Here is a 25,460-nt window from a genome sequence, read left to right as displayed (position 1 = left end):
TGCAATAATGGTGAGGCACCGCCTTAACTGAGGCATGGATGGTGTGGTGAGGCTCCATCTTAGTATAACCATTATTGCATAATTATTGTCTTTGTCAATAAACATAATAAACATAAATTTAAGTGTAGGGCAATATTAGAGTTGATTTAAGGTGGTTCTCTAATAGCGGTGTTCCTTCTTAATAGTATTTATGGGTGAGTAAGGTCTGAAGTGTTAAAATTAATATGGATACTTTATTTTAATATGGACAGTTGACAACCCGTCTTAAGAAAAACTTACTCTGTAATTGGAGATTGTTTTGCATGTTAAAAAAAATACATATTTTATGAATATTTTGATTAAACATGCCTATTTTAAAATTTTTCTCCTTTAATTTATGGTAATTTTTAACTTTGTCGATGAAGCCCTTATTTGTTTATTTGATTAGTGGTGTTTACTGATGATAATATTGGATTATATTATATAGAGAATGATATGTAAAACCCTAATCATTTAAGTGGACTCGTGGGCTCATACTACATAATATAATCCAATAGATAGATGGTAAGCATAAATATAGCAATCTGATTAGTTTAAACTTTAAAGAATTGCTATCTTCATCATTTCGCTTGTTTCAATTTAGTTGTACTATATCTACTTGTGGATGCTGGAGTCTAGTGAGTAGTGACCCGTATTTATGCTGTCTATACTCTAATTCCTATAAAAAAATTTGACGTGCAATATGTGAAGAGTGACGTTGATTCACCTTTGAAGAAGCATGTAAAAAGTTATCACAAATTCGTTTTATGTTAAATGTTTTTGAATCCTTATGCAATTTTGATTGACATGCATAGCTAATACATATGACCATCAATGTTCTAAACTTGAATGATATATATTCCTTTGGTTAGCTGATTCTTATTTGGAGAACAACCAAAAAAAGATCTCTATGATGAAAACTTTAATCATAATATTTTCATTACACGTTGCAATAAAGATGATTTTGTAACTCACATTCATGACCTTTATGCTACACAATAACAATAAACGGATATATAGATATGTTATAGCTTAAGGTGAGGAATCAAGGTTCTTGTGGAAGACTTGCATCCTTTTTTATGACCTTGAATGGTTCATCCATGGTGTCAGCTGCCTGGAGATGGCGCTTGTCAACGGTTGGTAATTCATGAGCCGCACCTTTCTCCATTATTAGTAAATGATCTTTGCTTTTACCCCACACCACCGAGTAAAGCCCCATCACTATGATAATGGCTCCTAGCAAACTGTTATCACGTGCCATAAAATGATAAATTTGAAGTATATGCGGTGAAACAAATATTTATAACTGATGTAGTTGATACAAAACTCAAAAGCAAGTAGCTACTTACCTTCCAAGGTGAACTTGCTCAGATAACACGATAGCCCCAAGAACCGCGGTTATGATCATGCACAGTGGGCTAAATGCAGTCACGAACACTGGACCGCGAATTCTGTTAACCACTCCTTGAACATAGTAGGCAATCCCAGAGCAAACCACCCCCTATAAATTTATTAAAACTTGTTAGGATCAAGTATCAAGATGCTAACAATTTATTAAAACTTGTTCGGATCAAGATCTTGACTTTTATCTTTAAGAATAATCTAAATCACTTTATTAGTGTCCCCGAAAAGACATTTAGATAGAATATCTTTATATAAAGCATATTGTGTAACGGTGCATATATTAATGGCGTCACATTGAATATATGCTATAATTATACGGTTCATGTTACATCTTAATTGTTATATTCGCGAACCGAGCAATCATCGTTGCTATCCCAAAAATATGAAAAGAATATGCAACTGTTCGAATAAGAATATATTTATTCATCTTCACGTTTTCTTTTTCATGATATCTTGCAAACGTATAATAAAATCCGTTGTCGTAATTAAAGAAGTAAAATAATCTTTACAAATTTAGGTAATTAACTCACCGAATAAACAGAAGCAAGAAGCCTAGAGTCAAAGCCAAGAGCCCATGCTTTTGGATCACGCTCTACAGCCATGGCTATAATCCCACCTTCCACGGTACCAGCTAAACATACCAACGACGTTAGGCTCAGCTCGGCCGGATACTCTTTCAGCGTCATCGACTGTGCGTAAAATAGTTCTCATTTTATTTAAACATATATAAACCAACAATCAAACTAATTTTTTCATATGAATTAAATAAACCTCATAAAACCGCTCCAAAAAATTCCAAACATTTTTTGAGGCAGCATTATGTGAAGTGGTACAAAAGCGTTTATATATCACCACACCTAAAACCCGTTAATATACGAGTGACATATATGTCTAGCTAGTATAACCTACACATGTCTATTTCATATTTACAAGCAAAAAGTTAAAAATGTCTATTTCATATTTACAAGCAAAAAGTTAAAACTAATTTATCCATTTCGTTTTTAGTTTCAATTAAAATCAATAAAAAATACTAAAATATTATTTTATCCTCCGTGTTCTCCAATAATTGTGCATATAAACTGATTGTAGGAAAGTTTTTATGTCACTTTCCCTTTATAATTATGCCTTACTTTGGTTATATATTTGAGCAAAATAATTTATGTTAAAATAAGTGGATAATGGCCGGAAAAGAGCTTTGATAAAAGCATGATAAAACAAGCTTGTTAAAGCCGTACGACACATTCATACGGTGGACAAATTTGTTTGTTTCGAATAATACAAACGTATATTAGTTCCAGACAACATGATGACACAAAGGACAATTTGATGGGTATCAAACTCTTGTTACATATTCATGTAAGCTTATTGAATCATAACTTTACTAACAAGATAAATTTTAATTATTAACTTCACGGTTTATAAATGAAAGAGATGTTACACACCTGCACAATAAAGTAGCCAGCCCAACTGCATGTACAAAGTAGAACCATCAAAGTACCAGCGAGATAGTTTTGACCGGACGACGAAGCACTGGCAGCAGCATGGTGCGTGTTTCCTGCCCCGTGATGGGAGTACCATAATATGTCAACAATTGGTCCTTTGTACAAAGTCATAACCGTTGCTCCGGTCACTGTAATCAGTGTCCCGGCCACTTTTGCTTGGCTATGCACCCTTTTTAGATTCACTTTCTCAATCCTAGATTTTAAGTTTTTAATTTTAGAAAAAAATGTAATAATTAATTAAGAAAGCTAATTAGTGAATCTGAACATGCAAGTGGATATACCTGAAAATTAAGGCCATAATAAAGGTGAGGGCAGGAAGAACATTCACGATCGCAGAGGCATATGTTGCGGATGTGATGGACATCCCCAAGAAGTAGAGGTTTTGATCGATCACAGGTCTGTATATATGATTGTAACATTAGTGATCTTTTAGTTTCTTGGATTTGTATGTGGTTTAAAGTTGTGGTAAGTATTCCTAGGCTAGCTTTTTCTAAAGGTTTTTACAATTCGTACGTTGCTCAATGAAATATGACAATATTTTACAAAATTTAATTAGCCAATTTTTCTCGAGTTCGCTCATAGATGTAGCAAACTGCATGCCAGTTCCTACACGAACTTTTGAAAAATGACTAGATCGGTTGTTTATCGCATATCTAAACCACCTACAAATTAATCCAAAGATTTCTAATTAATGTATATGCAAACTATTTATGCACCATCATTTTATGCATGCAGCATACCAAAACTAAAGTTACAATATTTATCAAAGTAACAATAATATTTCATAGTAAGAAGAATTACTCAAGCAAACCAAGAAGCAGCACTTTGAGGAACACCGAGCGTGTCATCTTTGGCCTTATTTTGCTGCAAAATAAAGCAAATCATGAATTGTAACTCATAACTAATTCGGTCTAATGATGTAGATGTGCATGCATGCATGTGAATAGAGTCCTTATGAAACAAACCTCTCAAAAGCGAGTGCAAAAGGAGTAATGACAAGAGTAGCCGTAGCATGGCGATAGACCACGAGAATCCAGTGGCTGAGACCACGCTTCATACCGATCATTGTTATGATGAACATTCCAGCATAGCCAAACTGGAGAGCCACCATAGCTAGGTATGGTTTTGCTGAGTTTAACGCGTCGATTATCAAACCCATTTGGCTATGTCTAATTTAGAGTTATGGGTTGCTTGTGGAATTTAATTGGTTTAATGTATAGTTGATGTGCTTATTTGGAATACAAGGTTGGGTTTATATACACGTGGGAAAGCAAAGCAGATTTAACCTGGGTGGTAATATTGTTGAGTGGAGATCGACAACGTTTGTCACGTACGCTATCTATGCTTGCACCAAGGGAAAGCACTCACTTTGATTCTTTCGTTAGAATATTCCCTCATCCATTTGTATTAACAGATCCTATGATTTCATATGTTTCACGCCAACATCATAAGTGATATATGGAATCTACACACATGCAATAAAAAAGTATATATGTAAAATAATAGAATACTAATTATACACATGCAATAAAATTAAGGGTCCTGCTAGGGACACCGCCCCACCACCACCCTATACGCCGCGTATAGGGCTATACATGGCGTATTAGGGTACGATTTGACGTCCTAGCCTGGCTCTGTCATAGGGATGTCGGATCGTACAGGCTATACGCCGCGTATAGGGCTATACGCGGCGTATTGTCTTTTGTATATTATTGGAGCTCGGCTCTCTCCCCTCCCTCTCCACCATTTCTTTTTTCCTTTATTTATTTTTCTTAACCCTCACCCTCTTCATTCAACCAACACCAACCATATATGTTTCCGGAGTCGAACGAGGAGATGCCGGACGGGTAACGGTCAGTCGGAGTTAAACCATGTATGTTTCCGGAGTCGGACGAGGAGATGCAGGATGGCGCTAACGGTCAGTCGGAGTTAAACCAAGTTTCGTTTTATCTTTATTTTTTTACATGTTAGGACATAGTTGTAGATGTTAGGACAGAGATTTGGTGAATGGTTTACTTTAGAAATTTGTAGGCACCGACCGTTTGACGGTAACCCTAGTTCGTCGGGCCTCCTAAACTTAAAATAGATTTCCCGTATTGTTACCGTTAGCGCTAAAATTTTTATTAAATTATTACTATTAAAATATTAATATTATTATTAAGATATTGTTGTTATGAAAATATTATTGTTAGTAAAATAAAATACTATTATTGTATTTATTAAAATAGTATTATTATTATTAAAATAATAATATTTAAATACTATTTAAATATAAATTATTATATTTTTATTATTATTATCAAAATATTATTAAAATAATTATAGTAAAATACTATTAAAATATTAATTATTATATTATTATTATTTTTATTCTAAACATATAATTATTAGTATTAAAGCATTAATTTTTCTATTATTATTAATACTAAAATATTATTATTATTAGGTACCTGATGTACGCCAGAGAGTCAGATGCTGGGGTTAGGCGGCGACACAAGACTTTCGAATGTACGTTTGTATAGCGTATTGTATAATATAATATAGTATAATATAATATAATATAATATAATATAATATAATATAATAATATTATTATATTATTATATGTTAGTGAGTTTTTCTAGAAAAGCCCACCAGTGTTGTCTTATTATAGTTTTGTTCTTCCTTTTTTTATTTCTTTTCTTTTCTTTTGTTATTTTTAATGTTATTTATGATTATTATTAATATTAATATTATTTACTTATAAATAACATATTATTTTTCGAAATTCGATAACGAGCGTTCAGTAGCAGGACTTATTTGAGAAAATTGACTGTGCGAGACAAACTTATAATTTATTGGCTGGTTCTGTTATGGGCATCTTGAATCAGTTACAGTGGCTTACCTAGGAAACTGGCATTTCCAAACGAACTTTCAATTTCTTGGCCGCTTTCGTTATCGACATCTCAAATCTGGCTCTTCGATTTCTTCGAACTCCAACGGTCTTGACCGTCGATCACCACCGACATCCGTAGTTGTGTTCACTCAAACACATATGAGTCGTCACTAAGCTTAATTTTAGGCTTGTTATTAGTTTTATTTTTAATTGGGGGTATTCTAAGTTGATCATCTTACGTATATTAAGAGAATTATCAGCTTATATATATATATACTTATATATAGTAATTGTGCGGTATAAAAATTCATTGCACCGACATAACCAGCAGCAGATCGAGATACTAGTTTGATGAGTTTGAATCTCTTGGATCCGCAGCAGATCGAGATACTAGTTTGCTAACGACAGCGAGAATGGGAGCCTCTACTTTGGAGAGATAGGTGGAAATTCGGTCATTGCTCAGCACCAGATTGAGATATTAGTTCGGATTTAGCTAAACCGGTTGACACGTATGCAGACGTGGATTTAGGGTTCGGTGTTGACGCGGATATTAACGCGGTTGTTTACAACATTGGTTGACAGGTTAGCATAATACACAATGAAAGCATAAACTCAAACAACAATCCATACAATAGCAATTGTCTTCGTTATTTTTCTTTTCTTCTTGTTTGACTGGTCCTTTAAGAGAATTGCTATTGTATGGATTGTTGTTTAAGTTTGTGCTTTCATTGTGTATTATGAAAATGTGTTAATATCAGCGTCAGCACCGACCCTAAATCCACATCAGCATACGTGTCAATCGGTTCAGGTAAGTTCGGGCTAATATCTCAGTCTGGTGCTCGTTGAGCTGGAGCAATGACCGAATTTCCATTTTTCTGTCCAAAGTATGGGCTCATATTCTCGCTGCCGTTACCGGATACCGCGGATGCGAGAGATTCAAACTTATCAAACTAGCGTCTCGATCTGCTACTGGTTATGTAGGTGCAATGAATTCTTATAACGCACATCTACCATATATGTATACGTATATATATATACGCCAACAATTCTTTAATATACGTAAAATGACCAACTTAGAATACCCACAATTAAAAATAAAACTAATAACAAGCCTAAGCTTAAGCTTAGTGACGACTGATATGTGTTTGAGTGAACACAATTACGGTTGTCGGTGGTGGCCGAAGGTTAAGATCGTTGGAGTTTGAAGATATCAAAGAGGCGGATTTGAGATGCCGATATCGAGAGCATCCAAGAAAGGGTTCGTTTGGCACTGCTAGTTTTTCCCAAGGTAATCACCGTAACTGATTCAAGATGTCCATAACGATATCAGCCAATAAATTGAAGGGTCGTTTTGCAATGTCAATTTTCCCATAGAAGCCCTGCTACTGAACACGCTTTGCCAAATTGTGAATAATAATATATTATTCATAAATAAAATAATATTAATAATAATTATTATAAATAACAATAAATAACAAAAAAAATAAAAGAAAAAAAAAACAAAAAAAAACAAAAACATAACAAGAAAAGCTGGTTGGTTTTTCTAGAAAAGCTCATCTATACGCCGCGTATAGGCCTATACGCGGCGTATTAGTTTGATTCCAACCTGCCCTGCAAAAGCTGGGCAAGGTTGTCAACTCATACCTTATACGCTGCATATAGGCCTATACGCGGCGTATTTCTTTTGCTGAATTATTGGAGCCCGACTCCCCTCCCTTCCCTCCTTTCCTTTCTTTATTATAAATGGAGACGTATCTCTCAACGTTCAACAAAAAAACAACACAACATTTGTACTATATATACCCAGAATGTCTTGGTTTAACCATTTATTTCCAGAGGAAGAGCCGGGTTACGCCGCTAACGATCAGCCTGGCACGTCGTGGTTACCCGACTTGAACCAGATTTCGTTATATATTTATTTAGTATGAATTTGGTAGTTTTTTTTACTAACACATTCTGCATTACGTTTTGTTAGGAGTATGTCGGGTATGATACCCAGCCCTAACAACCTTACTGTCAGCCCGAACAGTTTTATGGTAAACTGGCTCGCCGGGCTTGCCAAACTTGAACCAGGTTTCGTTATATAGTCTTATTGTAAATATATGGTTATGTTATTATTATTTTAATATTCTTATTTATTATGAAAATATTATATTTTATTTTTTTATAGGTATTATTGTTATTTATTATTATCACTAGCACTGTTGTTTGAATTTCTAATTTATGTATGGTAGGAGTACTTCGTGTCGGATTACGGTAGTCAGCTGTCGTACCCGTCATCTGTTGCCTGGTCGGATTATGGAGGTCAGCCAACTTCATCGTACCAGCCACCGGTAGCAAATGATCCGTTTTATGGAACCGAGTCTTCATCGCACCACGGGCAAAATGATCAAGCCGGGCCAAACCCAAATAACGAAGATGGGTACGATGACGACTATATACGCGAGGTGAAGGTTTCGTATAAAAAATATGTTGTAAGACACCGTGTGTTTTGTTTAAGTTAATATTGTTTGTTTGTATGTTATTTAATAAACGGCTTAAGAATTAGCGTAAAATGTTTCAGATTTTTGAGAGCCGCGAGGAGCTGGAGAAATGGGTAAAAATTAGATGACGGGAGCATGGGTTTGATGTTGTGGTCCAGCGGTCAAGCAAAAATGCCGTGGACCTTGCATGCAATCGTGGAGGCGAACCCAAAATAAAGGCGACGGTGAGACGTACCGGCAGCATCAAAAAATGCTATCTGTTTAAGATCCTGGGCAGGTACGACTCGAGGGGTGCATGTTGGAGGGTTCAAGTGGTAAACGAGACTCACAACCACGATCCCGTTGAATTCGAGGAGGGGTGTGTGTCTTTTAGAAAAATGAACGCTGACCAGCTGGATATGGTTGAGAGTTTACACAGGGCCGGCGTGAAGCCGCTAGAAATTGAAGTAGCCCTCCGCGAAAAGTTTCCCAGTGTGCAACCTGTAATAAAAGATATATACAACCACACCGCCAAGATTAGGAGGGATGGGCTACTAGGCGACACCCCTATGAAGGTAGTTCAAAACACTTGTTTTAATGTGTACTTGTCGTGCTTGTAATATTTACCAAAGTTTTATTTCATCCAATGCAGGCGCTGGAAAACTTTCTCGCAGGCAACAGTTTCATGTTCTTTACCCGGGAGAGTGATACCAACGACAGGACGGAGGAAATTTTCTTCTGTTAGAATAAGTCGCATAAGATGTGGCGTGAGTTCCCCGAGGTGCTGATGATTGACACGACGTACAACACCAACATGTATGACTGGCCGTTGGTTCAGTTTATTGGTGTGACCTCGACATCACAGTCGTTTTATATTGCCGCCGCGTTTGTGATCAGGGAACGACATAGGAACTTCAGCTGGGCTCTGGAGAAACTTAAATAAATGCTCGACGACTGCATGGAGCTACGCGTGATCCTGACTGACGCGGACCAGGCCCTCATGAACGCATGCGACGTGGACTTCCCTAATGCCACCAAAAATTTATGCAGGTGGCACATATCCGAGAATATAAGGAGAAAATTTAAGGGCCTATATAACACGGAAATGGGGACGGACTTTGCGTAATGGTGGAAGGTCCTGTATAAGTCGCCGACGGTGCAGGAGTACGACCACCATCGCCTCAACATGTAGTGTCATTTGATATGGGACGATAGAGCCGGTGAGTCCTTCGTATCACCTGACAGTTTTTAATAGCCTAAACATACGTCTTAATAACGTTTCCTTTTATTTTTCAGAGGTCTGGCAAAACATTCGCAAGAGCTGGCTGGATCCATACAAACACAAGTTTGTAGCCTGCTGGATCGATGAACGTCGAAACTACGGCGAAACTACGACGAACCAAGTTAAGATCCGGCACGCAAATTTGAAAAGGTACCTCAATGGAAGAAACAACTCGCTCGACATAATTGCCAGGCAAATCCTTAAAATGGTCAACTCACAGATGAAATAAATCGGTAAATCTGCTGAAGCCTCCCGTTCGAAGGTCATAGAAGGACATTGACAGCACGTCTGGTTGAAGAAGCAAATAAACAGGGTGTCAATTCACACTCTGGGTCTACTTGTGAACGAGTATGGGTTGATACACAAGATGCATGACGGCGGCGCTCATGCGACCACCATTTGTATTCGTCTTCGGGGCTGCCATGTGCTTATCGGATTGAGGGATACATAGTTAATGACACGTGTATCCCAATAGAGGATGTTGACCCATTCTGGAGGAGGCTTAATTTTGATCCAGCCTGTCCGCTGAACGAAGAGCCAGACTACGCAACAGGTATACAGGACATCACAGATACGCTATCGTCCATAGATGACCCTAATCAAAAGAAAAGTTTTTTCGCCAAGCTCTTGTCTACTATTCTATTGAGATCTAAAAAGAAGGAGCCAGAAAAAAGAGAGGATCCTCGAGGGCGTCCCAAAAAACCAGATCCCCCGAGGCACAGCGTAAACACCCCCGCTCCAGATCTCCCCAGACACATCTCCTACAACCCATCCTCGTCACAGGGGCCCAGCCAAGAAACCCCCACCCCATCCTCGCTGACTCGTTCATTGTCCCAGTCAGCGTCGTGGTTTAAAACTCCTCGTTGACGACCTAAGACATCGAAACCTACGGGAGCTCACCTCGGGTTTCCTTTGATGGTTTCGCCAGCGTAAGTACCGGCGATAGAAATGTTTAGGAGCGTCATTCCTAGCTGGGCCTAGCCGCTCTTCGCAGACATCAAAAACGTACGCCCAGACGGTAACTGCGGTTTTCGATCAATCGCAGTGGGTTTGGGGATACATGAAAAAGTTTGGCCAGATATTAGGCGGGCGAAGCAGAACGAGCTGGAAACGAACGAAGGGTGGTGGAGGGAGATGTTCAACAAAGAGGATGAAAGATTGTACAGCTGGGTTCATTCCAGCATTCCGTACTCCAACACGGTCAAACCGGCGCCGCCGAGTCGTTGGTTCAGCTTACCCGGTCACGGGCACGTGGCTGCTCAGACATACGCGTGTGTGTTAATCAACCTAGCTGGCAAACAGACCGAACCTTACTTCCCATTGAGAATCGGTCCTGACTTGGTTCCGGATCCACAGGTTATAGGCATCGCTAACTGGGGAGGTGATCACTGGATATATATCAACTTGGTGAATTTTAAACAAGTTTATAAAGAATATGCGATATGAACAATCAAAATAGAGTAAACACGTATGAGCACACGTATAGGACCCTAAGCATAACAATACTAGGTCGTTACGTCTAACCACCTATCCTATTGTCATGGCTCTGATACCAATCTGTCACACCCCGACCAAAGGCGGCGGAACATGCCGAGGTGTAACGATTGTCCATAAGCACATGACACTAATTAAAGTGACAGTATTTAATAAACTCATTTCATTTCACAACATCAAAAATATCACATAACAATTATCCATAAAATAACCATAAACAAGATATCACAAAATATGGCAAATTGATATTGTTCATCTTTACTAATATCCTAAGGTCTTTGATGTCGTTTTCTTCACAATCATTAATCAACCAAGATGCAAACCTGCAACATTTCTTAAAATAAAGTTTGTCAACACAAAGGTCGGTGAGCAATTCATAAGTTTGATCATATTAGTATATAATAAAGATAGCCACAAAACTTGCATACGAAACGATAAATAAAAGTGGTAATTTGGATAAATAGATATCGCTAAACACATTAGCGACACCTAGCTATAAGGGGATGCCAAATAGTCTAGGATTTTATAGTTATCGTTAATTGCATTACGTTAACGACACCTTGCTATAAGGGGATGCCAAATAGTCCAGGATTTTATAGTTCCACCAACCAAAAGCGATAAACACATAGGCATATAAGCATAGAACACCAAATCGAGCAATTATTTAGGTAAAGTATACAACTACGTTTGTGGTTTAAGATTCAAATATAAAGCATTTTGTTGAATAAGTATGAAATGTCACCCCCAAAATAAAAGATGGAAAATGGGGTATGAAGTACTCACCTTCAAGTGGTAAACTTGAAAGATGATAATTTGGAGATTTGTCGGAACGACGAGTTTAACGCACAATGCCTAAAAAGAAAAGAAGTCTTGAATTTAGAAAGGTTGTCTTGAAGGTCTTTAAACAAAATAAATGTTGAGAAATGTAAATAATTAAAGTTCAAGGTTTAAAATGTGACTATTTAAGAATTTATAATAATAACCCTTTAAAAATGTAAGTTTGCTCGAAACCGGGTTAAAGTATCTAACCTTAATATTTACTTAACCTATGTTAAGTAATAAGGTGGGTAAAATGCAAGAATGCAAATCCCTTTGGAATAAAGATACTAAAATGGGTTTTTTTATCGAGTGTTCGGGTTGTCGGTTCGGGTCTTGATAATTGGTCAAACCCAAAGTCAACTTTCCAAAATATTGAATGTTATGAGATAACTCAATAAAATTTAATAAGACTTAACCAAGAATGTAGTTCCATTGTTTTAGAACTAACAACGCACGTTAAGCGAGTGTTCGGTTTTGTCGGTCCAAACTTTGTTATGAGATCAAGTTGGATCCAACATTTCCAAGTACTTAAGAAAATATTTAAAAATCAATTTGTAACTATTTTTAAAGAAATATACAAGTCTTGATGGCTAAAAAAAACACACTTGTGTGTCTTAAGCGAGCAAGAATCGGTTTGGTTCGGTTTCCATCTCACAGCAAGTTCATAGATGGTTTCCACATGTCCAAACACTAAAGAACTTGTATAATAATGTACAAATAAAAAAATACCAAAAGTTAACAATAAAGTCTTTAAATAAAAGTTCGGTTTTCGGTTCGGATCGTGTTTCGGGTTAAGACCGAGGTAAGATTCTACAAACCCATAACCATAGAATTTGTAAAAATGATTTTAGAAACTTAGATCTAACACTAAGTATGTTTAAACAAACAAAACTAGTAACAAAGTTCGGTTTACGGTTTAGAGCTATTTACGGTTAAACCGAAGCATAGACTTTTAAAAACCCATAACCATGGAACTTGTAAACATGACCAACAAACTAAAATAAGCAAGATTAATATGTATGAACAAGTTATATAGATGTATATATATCAAGGACACGAAGTCCTCCATGAAGCCTTGCCTTATGGGGTCCAAAACCTCACCGACCGGAATCGGAGAAGTAACTACCAAAGGTAAACAAGGGGTGTATATTATATATATGTTGCACAACCATAAACAAGTATTAATAAGGCTACATAAACTAATTAAGATGAAAGACCAAAATCCTTCAAGAACACTTAAGAAGATAACCTTGAATCTTTGATGTTTGAGAGAGTTTTTTTTTTTTTTTTTGAGTTGTAGCAAGGGAAAATGAAGAGGAAAGGTGGTGTATATATAGGGTAATGTTGGTGGTCAAATATGGGTGTGAGACACAAGAGTTTTCATGCAAAATGGATCAAGACAAAAACACAAAACAACAAAAAAATAAATAAATAAAAATAGGATGTTTTCAAGACCCAACAAGTGTGAAACAATATTGTAACATAAATCCATCATTTTGATTATAACATAAGCTTTGGTTTACAAATCGGGTCGGTTTACATAATAAACAAATACAAAAACGAATACAAACAAGACCCGAAATTGACGAATGTCACAACGACTTCGGGGATAGGACCTTGGACACCAGTTCCAAGTTCTCGGCTATTAGGGACCCGCTACACAGGTACGTTCTTGAAATGTATTATATTATATTATATTATATTATATTATATTATATTATATTATATTATATTATATTATATTATATTATATTATATTATATTATATTATATTATATTATATTATATTATATTATATTATTATTGTTAATAAATTATATTATCTTATATTACACAGGTACCTTCACAGGTGGATTGCGATGTCCATCGCGGGTCCCAATCAGGGAGCGGAGCACTGCAGCATGCGCGACCTGTTTTTTTTAGGTGTCTGCTGACTCACAGGTACTGCAACCTTGCTAGGGGGTTTGCAGACTATTTTGTCGGTTACCAGTTCATGCGGGGATGAGGGTCCTCGATGGGTGGCGGGTACGTCACCCAGCTTGCGATAACTCTAAGCCATGGAGCCCTGGTGGACGGTCTGCGTATCACTCCGACCCCTCCCAGCCCGCTGGACCGCTTTCGTTGCAGCGGCATGAACATTGTGCGTTCGTTCCCCGGGCCCAACGGCCCGCGGGAGCGACTAGTGGCCAGGGCGGGGGCACGTGCGCCTTACGTCCCGGTGCCTTTAGTCGAGCCTCCCCCGCTCGCGGCACCGGAGGTGGAGCCTGTCCATGAGCCTGTCGACGAGGGGGAGGGGGCCGGCGGGGATTCGGACGACGGTGGTGCCGGACGTGAGGATCCGGGCGCATCTCAGGTACGTTTTAATATATTAACGTTTTATCGTTTCTTTTAATTCGACTTCGTATTAAACGTATTTATGTGGTTTTGTTGTTAAGGGCCGACGCAGCACGTTCCACACATATATCGCGCGGTGCGTCTGCGGCCGAGGCGCAGGGGAGAGGACGACGCCGACGTTGGCGACGCGTTCGGGGGCTCGTGGGCCACGACGACGACATGGGCATGGACATGGGGGACTTGACGTAGATTTTATGTTCTAGTTGTCGTTATTTCTTTTATTTGTACAGATTTAACAATGATTTTTGGTATATATATGTGTTAACTGTTTTTCACCGAAAGGATATTAAATAATAAATAAATAATTAATTAATATATAATGATAATAATAATAATAATAACAATAACAAAATAACAAAGAAAAAAATTAAAACAAACATAATAAGACAAAATTGGTTGGATTTTCTAGAAACACCAACTCATACGCCGCGTATAAATCTATACGCGGCGTATAGACCAATATTTTAGCAATTGGACGGTGTCCCTAGAAAATCCCAAAATTAACTATGTAAGGTTTCATGAAGTTATATATATTTATAATATATGTTGCTAACAAACTTAAAATACTACAACAAACCGTACCCCTTTATTCTTCAGTCACGTAAGTTTTGTTCATTTGTTTTGGGGATCATCCTTTCCTCCTTTTCGAATTAAATAACTCTTCATAGTATTATTAGCCGATTATATTTACTCCATATATATATATACTAGATTTTATCTCTCGTATTACGAGGGTTGTTTTACATTATTCGTTTTTGATATTTATATATGTATATTTGGATTTTAATTTTATTTATTGTAAGAAAGTTAATAATTAATATACTTGACGTTTGATAATGAAATGGTTTCACAAAAAAATGATATGTTATAATCCGGTTTAAAAGTTACCTGGGTTTGGTGATACCTATTACCCGTTTATTTTCTTTATTATAAAATTGTTTCTTAATTTTAAATAATATATTTTTTTAAATAAAATAGGATATTAATTTTTAGTATATTCTATTTTATAGGATTTTCATATTAAATATTTGATTAGATTAATTTTTAATATAATGAGATGTTATAACCCGTTTAAGAGCTATCTGGGTTCGGTGAGACCTTTACCGGTGAATTCGGGTTAAATGCGTGAGAAGTCTTCATTTACAAATAAAGCAATATGATGGCTTGAGAGAATGGTTGTTTTACATTTTTTGTTTTTAATATTTATTTTTTGGATTTTAATTTTCTTTATTGTAAGAAAGTTAATAATATACTTTGGGTTTGATGATGAAAATGTTTCATAAATAAATGATATGTTATAACCCGTTTAAAAGTTATCTGGATTTGGTGACCCATGACCTATAAAATTGCTTATTAATTATAAATAATATCTTTTCTTTTTAAATTGGATATTAAATTTTAGTATATCCATATTTTATAGGATTTTCATATCAAATAATTGGTAAGATCAATTTTTAATTTAATGAGATGTTATAACCCGTCTAAGAGCTATCTCGTTTTGGTAAGACCCATACTCATTAATTTGGGTTAAATCAATGAGAGGCCTCCATTTAAAAATTATGCAATCTGGTGGCTTCCATAAAATGAGAGAGCGACCACGTAGGATTTTAGGGTTTTCGTTTATATATATTATAGATATATAGGGTTTGGATCAAATACAAATGAAATTAACGTCTTAAACGTGAGAATCAAGTAGATTAATTATATATACAAGTAGAGTAATTATGTAATTACATCATAGAGTAATTAGGTAATTACTCTACTTTTATATATAATTACTTTACTTGATTCTCATGTTTAGCACGTTAATTTCATTTGTACGTTAACTTTCTCCTATATATATATATATATATATATATATAGGGAGATTTCAAATGAGAACCCCTTTGAGTTTTAAGAACTCGAAAGAACTCAGTATAACGATTTTTTTTTCAAATTTTTTTTACACATGTGTAATATATGTAGGTTACATACACGTAAAAAAAATTACATAATTTTTTACGCAACGAGTCGACTTTTTACACATGTGTAACGGACGTTAAAGTTTGTGTAACCACTAACATATTTATTCTCTCTCATACTTTGACTTTTTTGCGATATAATCTCAACCACACATTTCAATCCGTTCAATTAAATGTGTGGCTTAGAATTAAGTTCTTAAGTTCTTAAAGCTCACCATGGTTTTCAAAAGATCCCTCCCATATATATATATATATATATATATATATATAGGGTAAGGATCTTAAAAGAACCATTGACAAATTGAGAACTTTGAGAACCATTTTGGACCATTAAAAAAAATCTCTAAAAAAATATTTAAAAAATTATAAAATAAAAAAAAAACAAAAATTTTAAAAAAGTAAAAAAAACCAAAATTCTTATATTTCATTCCGGTTTCATTAAAAAAAAACCGAATTTTTTTTTCTTTTTAATTCGTATATACCTGTACATATATGTATACTTTTATTTAATCTCTACTTGCGTAATGTACACATATGTACATTATCATTTACCTTAAATTATACATATGTGTATAGGAAAAAACATGTGTGTACATATTATACATATATGTATAATAAAAAAAACCGATTTTTTTTCTTTTTAATTCGTATTATACCTATACACATATGTATACTTTCATTTAATCTCTAGTTAGGTAATGTACACATATGTACATTATCATTTACCTTAAATTATACATATGTGTATAGGAAAAAACATGTGTGTACATATTATACATATATGTATAATAAAAAACCGATTTTTTTTTCTTTTTAATTCGTATTATACCTATACACATATGTATACTTTTATTTAATCTCTAATTAGGTAATGTACACATATGTACATTATCATTTACCTTAAATTATATATGTGTATAGGAAAAACATGTGTGTATATATATGTACATATTATACATATATGTATAATTAGCAAAACCGTGAATTTTTGTTTTAGGTTTTTTTTAGAAACCGGGATAATAAATAAGAACTTTGGTTTTTTTAATTTTTTTTATGATTTTTTTTATTTTTGTGTTTTTTTTTGTCCAAAATGGTTCTCATAGTTCTCAATTCCCAAAAAATTCTCACATGATCCTGATTCTATATATATATATATATATATATATATATATATATATATATGAATACCTAACACTTTTGGGATTTGCCATTGATAACTTTCTTGATGATAGTACTTTGTTTAGTAGTGGGAGAAGAAAAGGTTAATACCGTTAAAAACATAAATTTTTTTTATTTCTTCATCTAATTTTGTTGGTTCACCGGTAGGAAAAAAAAATTAATTAAATATTCAAATTCAGGAACATTTTAATTATTGTGATAAACACGATTAGACGGAAACCGGGTTTTGAACATTCAAGTTATTTTGTCAAATAACTAGAATATATTCTCTAAACTTCGACAAAATAACTTGAATGTCACTAATATTATTATCTCATGATAATTTGGAAGAAGAATCAAGAATGTATTTAAAATTCTCAAGGAATCCCGGACAATAATTTGTTCGTGTAGAGTTGGAACACAGTAAGATTGGTCCAAGAGAATCATGTTGTTGGTATAGGAGAATAGAATCTAGGAGCCAATTAGAATTCCCACCGCTTTGGCACGTAAATCTGATTGTGGCCATTTGTGTGGTTCTTTGATTTCATTGACCACCCAATGATTTTGGGTTTAAGTGGCATGTGATGTAATTTGTAGGGTTTAGTTTCTAGTGTTTGTGAAAAACACTACTAATATTAATCATGTGTTGTGGGTGGTATCAACCTTTGCCAAAATAATTGCATACACTTTCTGATCTGGATATTCATTCACTTATATATCATAATTTAAATCACTCCTCTCTCTTTTTCTGCGGGTGGGAGTGACGTCTCTTTTTATAATATAAAGTCTAATGGATGAGAAATAATTGTGATTCATTTGTGGGAATTTAAGTGTGTTATACAACTCATATACATATAATATACATATAGACTATACGAGTCGTATAGGTTTTTTCATACAATGACACCGCACAAGCTTTTCAGAACATGCATTTGACTAGAATCGTATGTGAGTTGTATGTCTTTATACGACTAAAATTTATACAAGTAGCGTAGCGTTATACGGCTGATGAATTTTTCTTCTAAAAAAAGTTGCATGAATGGAGTTTTTAGTGGGGGTTGTTTAGAGTTCGAAAATTGAGGTCATATAGCTTAATCTCATGTAAAAAAAATTCAAATTTATCTCTTATGACTAAATACTACTCATTTGCTTAAAAGCCATATGAATCTCGCATGCGCATGGCCCCATACTAATCGTATGGGGCGTGGTCGTAAAATCCGTCTCGTATAATGTAACCAACTAGAATCTGATAAAAAGTTGCCACCTATACAAGTTATTTGAGTCTGTATGACTCGTATAAGAGGCGTTGAACATCTGACAATAACTTCTTTTATCGGATAACAAAGTATATAAATTTTATGGATTAGTGTACGTTATCGTTATCGTTATCGTTATCGTTATCGTTATACTTAAAAAGTATGGTTCAAATTTATGATCTATATATAAAATAATATTATATATAGATATGCTCAATATATAAAATAATATTATGTTATAAAATACATGTAGCTGTTTAAAAAGTAAGAGAAAGAAAATGAACAATAGCATCTAATACTATCCACTCATTTTTAATTAGAAGGTATAAATGTTCTTTTCTTTAATGCTACCTACCATGAGTACTCCAAAATCCCCCGACTACAAATATCAACTAAAGAAGATATTGGGTTTTGAAACTAGTTAGTTTAATTATATTTAATATTAAATCAAATTAGTTATAGTACAAAACAAGCAATTTCTATATTTTACTTGGTGTGCCTTTATTGTTTTTAGGGCTAAATTAAAGTTCATTAAGTTATGATAACGAATGCAACTAAGTTTATTTTATTATTTTATTCCAATACGGTTGAAACTTAGATTAACCTATGTAAACTACCATTTGTTTTTATGTTAACTAGAGTTGATTCACTTGTAAATATATGTATTGTGAATTTATACCTTTGATTAATATTATTAGTTCACATGTGAACACTATTTAATCTTGTGTTAAATTAGGGTATAAATTAATCAAAAGTCTTTTTAGAACTACACAAAGCATGCAAATTTACATGTTCACCCCACAAACGAACAAAGCCGGTTTCGGAAATAACTATTTGCTTAAGAAAACATCACATGAAATGGTGATTTATTTCAATGTTAACTGCTGGTTCGATATACTTGATGTATATTCTTTTAGGATTTGCGCAGTCCTTTTGGTAAAATTGTGAGTTTTTGGCTCGGATGACAAGAAGGCTATCTGGCTAGTTTTGATTAATTAGTTATTAGGTTCATGTTTAGTTTTCATGTTCATCAAGTTAGTCTATTTATATCATGTTATTGTAATTGTAACGTCTAAGTTTAATGTGTAAGGCCCCGTTTCCGGAAACCCTACCTTGGCGTTGGATTTACTCATAAACACAGTTCTAAAATCAGAGTTAATTAAAACTTTCGCGGAATAATTAAAAACTTCATGTATTACATTACAAAACATCGAATCTTGTCTTAACATACAAATTATCCTTTCATAGACATAACATAAAACAGTCATGACGCTTCTTCATAGATACCAGTCTATTTAGCTCATGCCATGTGTCCCTCCTCAAGCCAGCTGCCTCAACCTATTTTCCTGCGTGCATACTAAAAGTCAGTTACGTTGAGTGAGTTCTAGTTAAGCAGGTAACATACATTTCATTCTCATTCTTTACATTCTTACTTCCATACATTCTTACTTTTACTTACCTTCATTATTTTATACATACATAACCTTCCTTCGTTTTTAAAGAGCCTTTCGCCCTATAATCTTTGCATATATTATTAGGGTATGCAACCCTTCATTATTCACCTATATTATTAGGGTAGGCAACCCTTAACTCTTCGCCTATATTATTAGGGTAGGCAACCCTTTATTCTTCAACTCTACATATCATACATACCATTCATACACTACACATATCGTACATACCTTTCTTTCATTAGTTATATCGGTTCTCATATACCTCTTACACATATCATACATACATTACTTCGTTAGTTATATCTGTTCTCATATACCTCTTCACCCATACGTTTAGCTCTCTCAACACTAATTAGGTATATTTATAAACATTTATACGGCATACACTTACCACTTAAGGTAAGTGTATTAACTAATCACATTGAGTATGCACACAGCCCCAAAACATAACACAGAAATGGGGCTAGAAACTCACCCGAAGTCGGTTTCTCTCACCATTAATTGTGATCCCATTCGGGAGCTGTGCACGGCTAACTGTGTAACAAGGCATAAGTATCAATTATCTATTTCAACTACTTCTTACATCTAGGTGAATGAAACCCTCAACTAACGGGGGTCCGGGGGCAGCGCCCCTGGTAGCGGGGTCTAGGGGCGGCAGCCCCTAGCAGGGTCCAAGGGGCAGAGCCCCTGGCTGGGGTTGAGCTGGGGTCACATTTTAATAGGTCCTTTAACAAAAACGCATCAGAAAATAGGTCCTTTAACAAAAACGCATCAGAAAATGAATCGGGTCACATTTTATTAACAACTTAAACAATTTCGCATAGAATTTCGCTTCGCATAACTTTTTCGCTTCTCATGGCTGAGTGAAGCGAAATACCTGTTTCGCTTCTCATGGATGAGCGAAGCGAAATACCTGTTTCGCTTCTCATGGCTGAGCGAAGCGAAATACCTTCCTTTCTTCGTTTTTACCATTTTACGGCCATTTCACTCCACGACTTTCCCTTATGACCCAATTTAACCCTTTCCAAGGATTTTGGGTTGTATCAACTTTGTATACTTGCGTTTTATAAGGCCCGAACATCACATTTTTACCATATAACACTCTCGTGGGGTTATAACTTATCAAGTTTACGTTTTTCTTCCATCTTACACCCCGATCTATCCTTTTATCGGTTTGCATGTCAAGACTAACCATAAAAACTTAACCTTTTAAACCAAAACCCACCTTTTTGCTTCGGGTTTGGTTCGGATCGTAGATCTGGACGTGTTCTTGCTATTCGAAGGCACTTGAACACCAAAGTCTTCCTTACTTTTGCTTGGATCCGAATCCGAAATGCTAGAGAGAAAGTGTGTGTTTTCTAGTGTGTGTGTGTTGTGTAAAGAAATGGTGAAAGGATGAGGGATGGCCTTATATAGGGGGCCATAGGCCCCACCATCCACCTCCATTCCAATCTTATCCAAATACAAACACGCACACAACCAAACTCACTACAAACCGATAATAATAAAACTTCCCGTTATTTATTAATCTAAAAATACGGATGTTACATAATGAAGTAACCTTTGTTACAGCTCGTGGATGTAGGTCCCTACTTGGACCGAACCATGTTAAAATTACTTGTGCATTTATTGGTTTTTAACGTTTTTTCATTATTAATCATGTTGTTGCTTCCACATACACAGCTAATTACAAGTGGTATAAGAGCTTAGGCTTAGGAGTACTATTTCGAAGATTACTACTTGTAACTGATATGAGGTTTTGTGTCTGAACTTTAATGTGTTTAACTGTGTGTTTTTAAGTGTTTAATCATGTGAAAGCAACTTACTTTGAGTATGGTATGATTTGTAGGTATGTGGAGCTAAATGGAGCTTGTCGGAAGCTATTTGGATGACATACAGAGTTGGAACGGGGATGGAAGTACAACTGAGCAAGATTTGGCGAACGAGAAGAAAACTAAATAGGGGCGCAAATTACGTCCATATGAACGTAATTTGCTTCCCTATTAAGAATTGGGGACGCAAAGACCCACTTAATTTAGGCAAGAAAGAGGGGGAAGAAAGGCATATTTTAGATGATTCAGGAGTTCTTTTAACTCTAAGGCTAGTGATTCTTCTATGTAAGGCTTTGCTTTTTCATTACATTCGATGATTTCATAATTATTTCTGATGCTTCTTGGTTGGTGTTGCTTGTGGTGTGATTTTCTTCTTATTGAAAGGGTTCAGGAATTGGTTCGGCTATGATTTGTGTTTCAACTGTAGCTGTAGCTGAGATAGCAGAATCTCTCACATAACATCTCACGATGGAATCAATAATATCAATACAATATAATGTGTCATCATGATGTTATGGATGTTGCATAGATTTACCTATATCAAAAGTGACTGCCTAATCATTTACCCTAAGTGTGAGTTTGCAAGTGCAAACATCAATGAGGGCCTTTAAGGTGGCCAGTCTTCCTAAATTAGAGGTACACTTTTGTCATCACCCATATCAAGGATTACAAATTCTACTAGGAAAACAAATTTGTCAATTTTGACAAGCTTGTTTTCAACAATGCCCTGAGGATATTTAATGGATCGATCAGCTAACTAACTGAATGCTCATGCAGGTGGATTTTGGCTCTCCTATCCCTTGTTTTGCAAAAAACCGCAAAAAAAAAGAGGATAATGCATTAAATTAATACTAGCTCCTAGGTCAGCCATGGCATTGCTAACAAATGAATTTCCTATGAGACAAGGGATAGTAAAGCTCCCTGGATCAGTTATTTTCTGTGGCAGTTTGTTTTGAAGAATAGCCGAGCACTCCTCATTCAAGGTGGCGTGCAAAAGTTCCTCTAGCTTCCTCTTGTTTGTGAGAATTTCTTTCAGAAATTTGGCATACTTTGACATTTGGGCAATAGCTTTGACAAAAGGGATGTTGATATGGAGTTGTTAAAAAAGTTCTAGAAACTTCCCGTACTGGGCTTCCAATCTTTCCTTCTTCAGAAGACCAGGGTATGGAATATGTGGAACATAAGTTCTGACTGGCTCCTTTGGTTGTGAGGTACTTGTTGGGTCTAGCTTCTCTTGCACCTTCTCATAAACTTCTTTTTCCATGACTGGTTCTGAAGTTAGTGAGTCAACAGTAATGGTTCTGCCACTTCTTAAGGTAACAGCATCGGCTGTTGCATTTGGGTGTGTGATTGTGTTGCTAGGAAGGGTACCGGATGGTCTTTCGAACAATTGTTGGGTGATTTGTCCAATTTTGAGTTTCTAGATTCTGCAAATCTTCTCTGTGGAGACAGCCTTACTTACCTGATGTTGTGCGTGATTGTGTATAAAATGTTGATTGTTTTTCACACAAGATCGTGTTTTAAATTTATAAAAATGATTTTTACTAAGATTAAACCACACATAAATAGGCAAGTGTACCTATCGTATATGTAGTATATTATTGGCAAATAACAGGCCCAACTTTGCATTTGGCTGATGGCGGTCCTAACTAAAGGGGTATTTGTTTTTAACGGGCCGCAACTAACGGATGTTAACCCCGTTAGTGATTTGCTGACGTGGACCTTCTTCTCCGGCCGGAAACCTGCCGGAAACTTGCAACTCGTCTCCATTCTCCCTAATATCATCACACCGTCTCCCTCCCTCTTCAAAACACATCGGAAATTTGAAAATGAAGTACATTACATCTTCTTCCATGGCCAATCCCTATATACCAAACCCGATCTTATTTTTAAAAATTCGAAATCAATGTTACACGATCTACAAAATAAGCATAGGGCTTTTGTTAAGGGGGGTCAAAACAAGTCAAATGAAGTGTCAATTACCTCGAATGACGCACGATTGACGAGGGTGGACTTCGCCGGAGACAACAACGGTAACACGTCGGTTAGGTTTCGTATGAGGGGAAAGATAGAGAGAGAGACGGTGTAACGATATTAGGGAGAATGGAGACGAGTTGCAAGTTTCTGGAAGGTTTCCGGCCGGAGAAGAAGGTCCACGTCAGCAAATCACTAACGGGGTTAACATCCGTTAGTCGCGGCTCGTTAAAAACAAATACCCCTTTAGTTAGGACCGCCACCAGCCAAGTGCAAAGTTGGGTCTGTTATTTGCCAATAGGTGATAGTTGGGATTATTTAAAACCAATTTTCCTTAAATTAACTAGAAGTAATAATCATTAAAGGTTGTTTTTAAACAACATTTTTGTTAAATTAAAGTAAAGTAAAATAGGTGAACTAGTAGACGGATTTTAGATGAGAAAATCAATATATGAAGGTTACCATCTAAATCAAGAATCCACTTAGCTCCTCTTTGATTATTAATATTATGAATATGTGTTAAACTTGCTTTAAGAATATAAGATAGAATAACCCCTTATTTCTAAACGAATTACCATGTGACATAAAAGAAAGTAGAATGAATAACTTCATGTCTACCACAAAAATGTCAGTTTAATTAAGGAAGTAGTTTTAGTGAAGTATAAATATTAGGATTGACTTCGATTTCTCAAACACCAAGTCTAACAACTTTTAGGGAATTATAGTTTAGTCACACAATCTCCCCTTGGTTGATTTAAGTAGATTACAATTACACATTCCTTTAGAATATGATTTCTTTAACTAGCATGGTAACCTAATCAATCGTACTCAACAATCTTGTTTTAGAATTGCCAAAACCGGAAAAAATTGATCATAGCATGTATCTCATCTTTTCAAAGTCCAACACAAGGAAACATGTTTTGGATAAAATATCAAGATTTTCTTTTTATCATTTCTAGCCTCCAAGAATATGAATGAATCATGAATGATTATAAAGATTAGTTTTAAAGATATTAATCATCAATCTTGAATTAATGGATTAAGATGACAAAACAAGCTTCATCAAAGGATAATTGCGAAATAATCATGACTTCCCAAAAACTAAGTCACATATTCAATATAATCATTAAATGAAGTTTAAGTTTCATCATAAATTTAGATGGTAATTGAAAGTTTAGCTTATGATGGCATGACAATGAACATCAAAGAAGATGAAGGCATCAAATACATGATTAAACTTAGACGATCTAACCAAATTGGTTATGAATCATTCTTCAATGGTGATGGATGATGATGGATGCCTCCAAGCCTTCAAACTCTTCAAGGATCTTCAATTTGAGTGTAAAGTGAGTGTTTTTAAGTGATAAACTCGTCCGAATCCTCTCCAAGCACACCCTATGCTATGAGACATGAACAACGATTTATAGGCTGTCTAGGCATTGGGGCACGACCACGTGGTGGATGGGCACGGCCCCGTGTTATGGGTGCCAGATTCTTGTATTTTTGTCTCATTTGGGTATGGTGACCACGGGGGTGTGGTACTGGAGGCACGACCCTGTGATTTTGAAATCTGAT

General features: G+C 35.5%; 1 protein-coding gene across 1 annotated transcript; it reads right to left on the bottom strand.

Moving 5' to 3' along the window:
• Positions 1-992: 992 nt before the first annotated feature.
• Positions 993-4,107, bottom strand: LOC143583965 (WAT1-related protein At1g44800-like). The gene is made up of 7 exons (XM_077066132.1): positions 3,890-4,107; positions 3,726-3,788; positions 3,206-3,322; positions 2,865-3,117; positions 1,953-2,111; positions 1,368-1,519; positions 993-1,262 (listed from the first exon to the last, which is right to left on the bottom strand). The coding sequence occupies exons 1-7, from the start codon at positions 4,081-4,083 to the stop codon at positions 1,064-1,066; spliced, it is 1,137 nt and encodes a 378-aa protein (XP_076922247.1). The 5' UTR covers positions 4,084-4,107; the 3' UTR covers positions 993-1,063.
• Between the last annotated feature and the right edge of the window lie 21,353 nt (positions 4,108-25,460).

The sequence above is a fragment of the Bidens hawaiensis genome, unplaced genomic scaffold (assembly GCF_021521415.1).
Source record: "Bidens hawaiensis isolate Kalapana, Puna unplaced genomic scaffold, B.hawaiensis_p1.1 tig00032748_1, whole genome shotgun sequence".
NCBI lineage: Eukaryota > Viridiplantae > Streptophyta > Magnoliopsida > Asterales > Asteraceae > Bidens > Bidens hawaiensis.
This window is presented reverse-complemented; position numbering and strand designations above follow the sequence as displayed.

Coding starts and splice junctions, on each gene's coding strand:
- LOC143583965 (XM_077066132.1), bottom strand. CDS start 4,083: ATGGGTTTGATAATCGACGCGTTAAACTCAGCAAAACCATACCTAGCT. Junction 3,118..3,205: donor ATTATGGCCTTAATTTTCAG/GTATATCCACTT, acceptor CTTAAAATCTAG/GATTGAGAAAGTGAATCTAA. Junction 1,263..1,367: donor GAGCAAGTTCACCTTGGAAG/GTAAGTAGCTAC, acceptor ACGTGATAACAG/TTTGCTAGGAGCCATTATCA.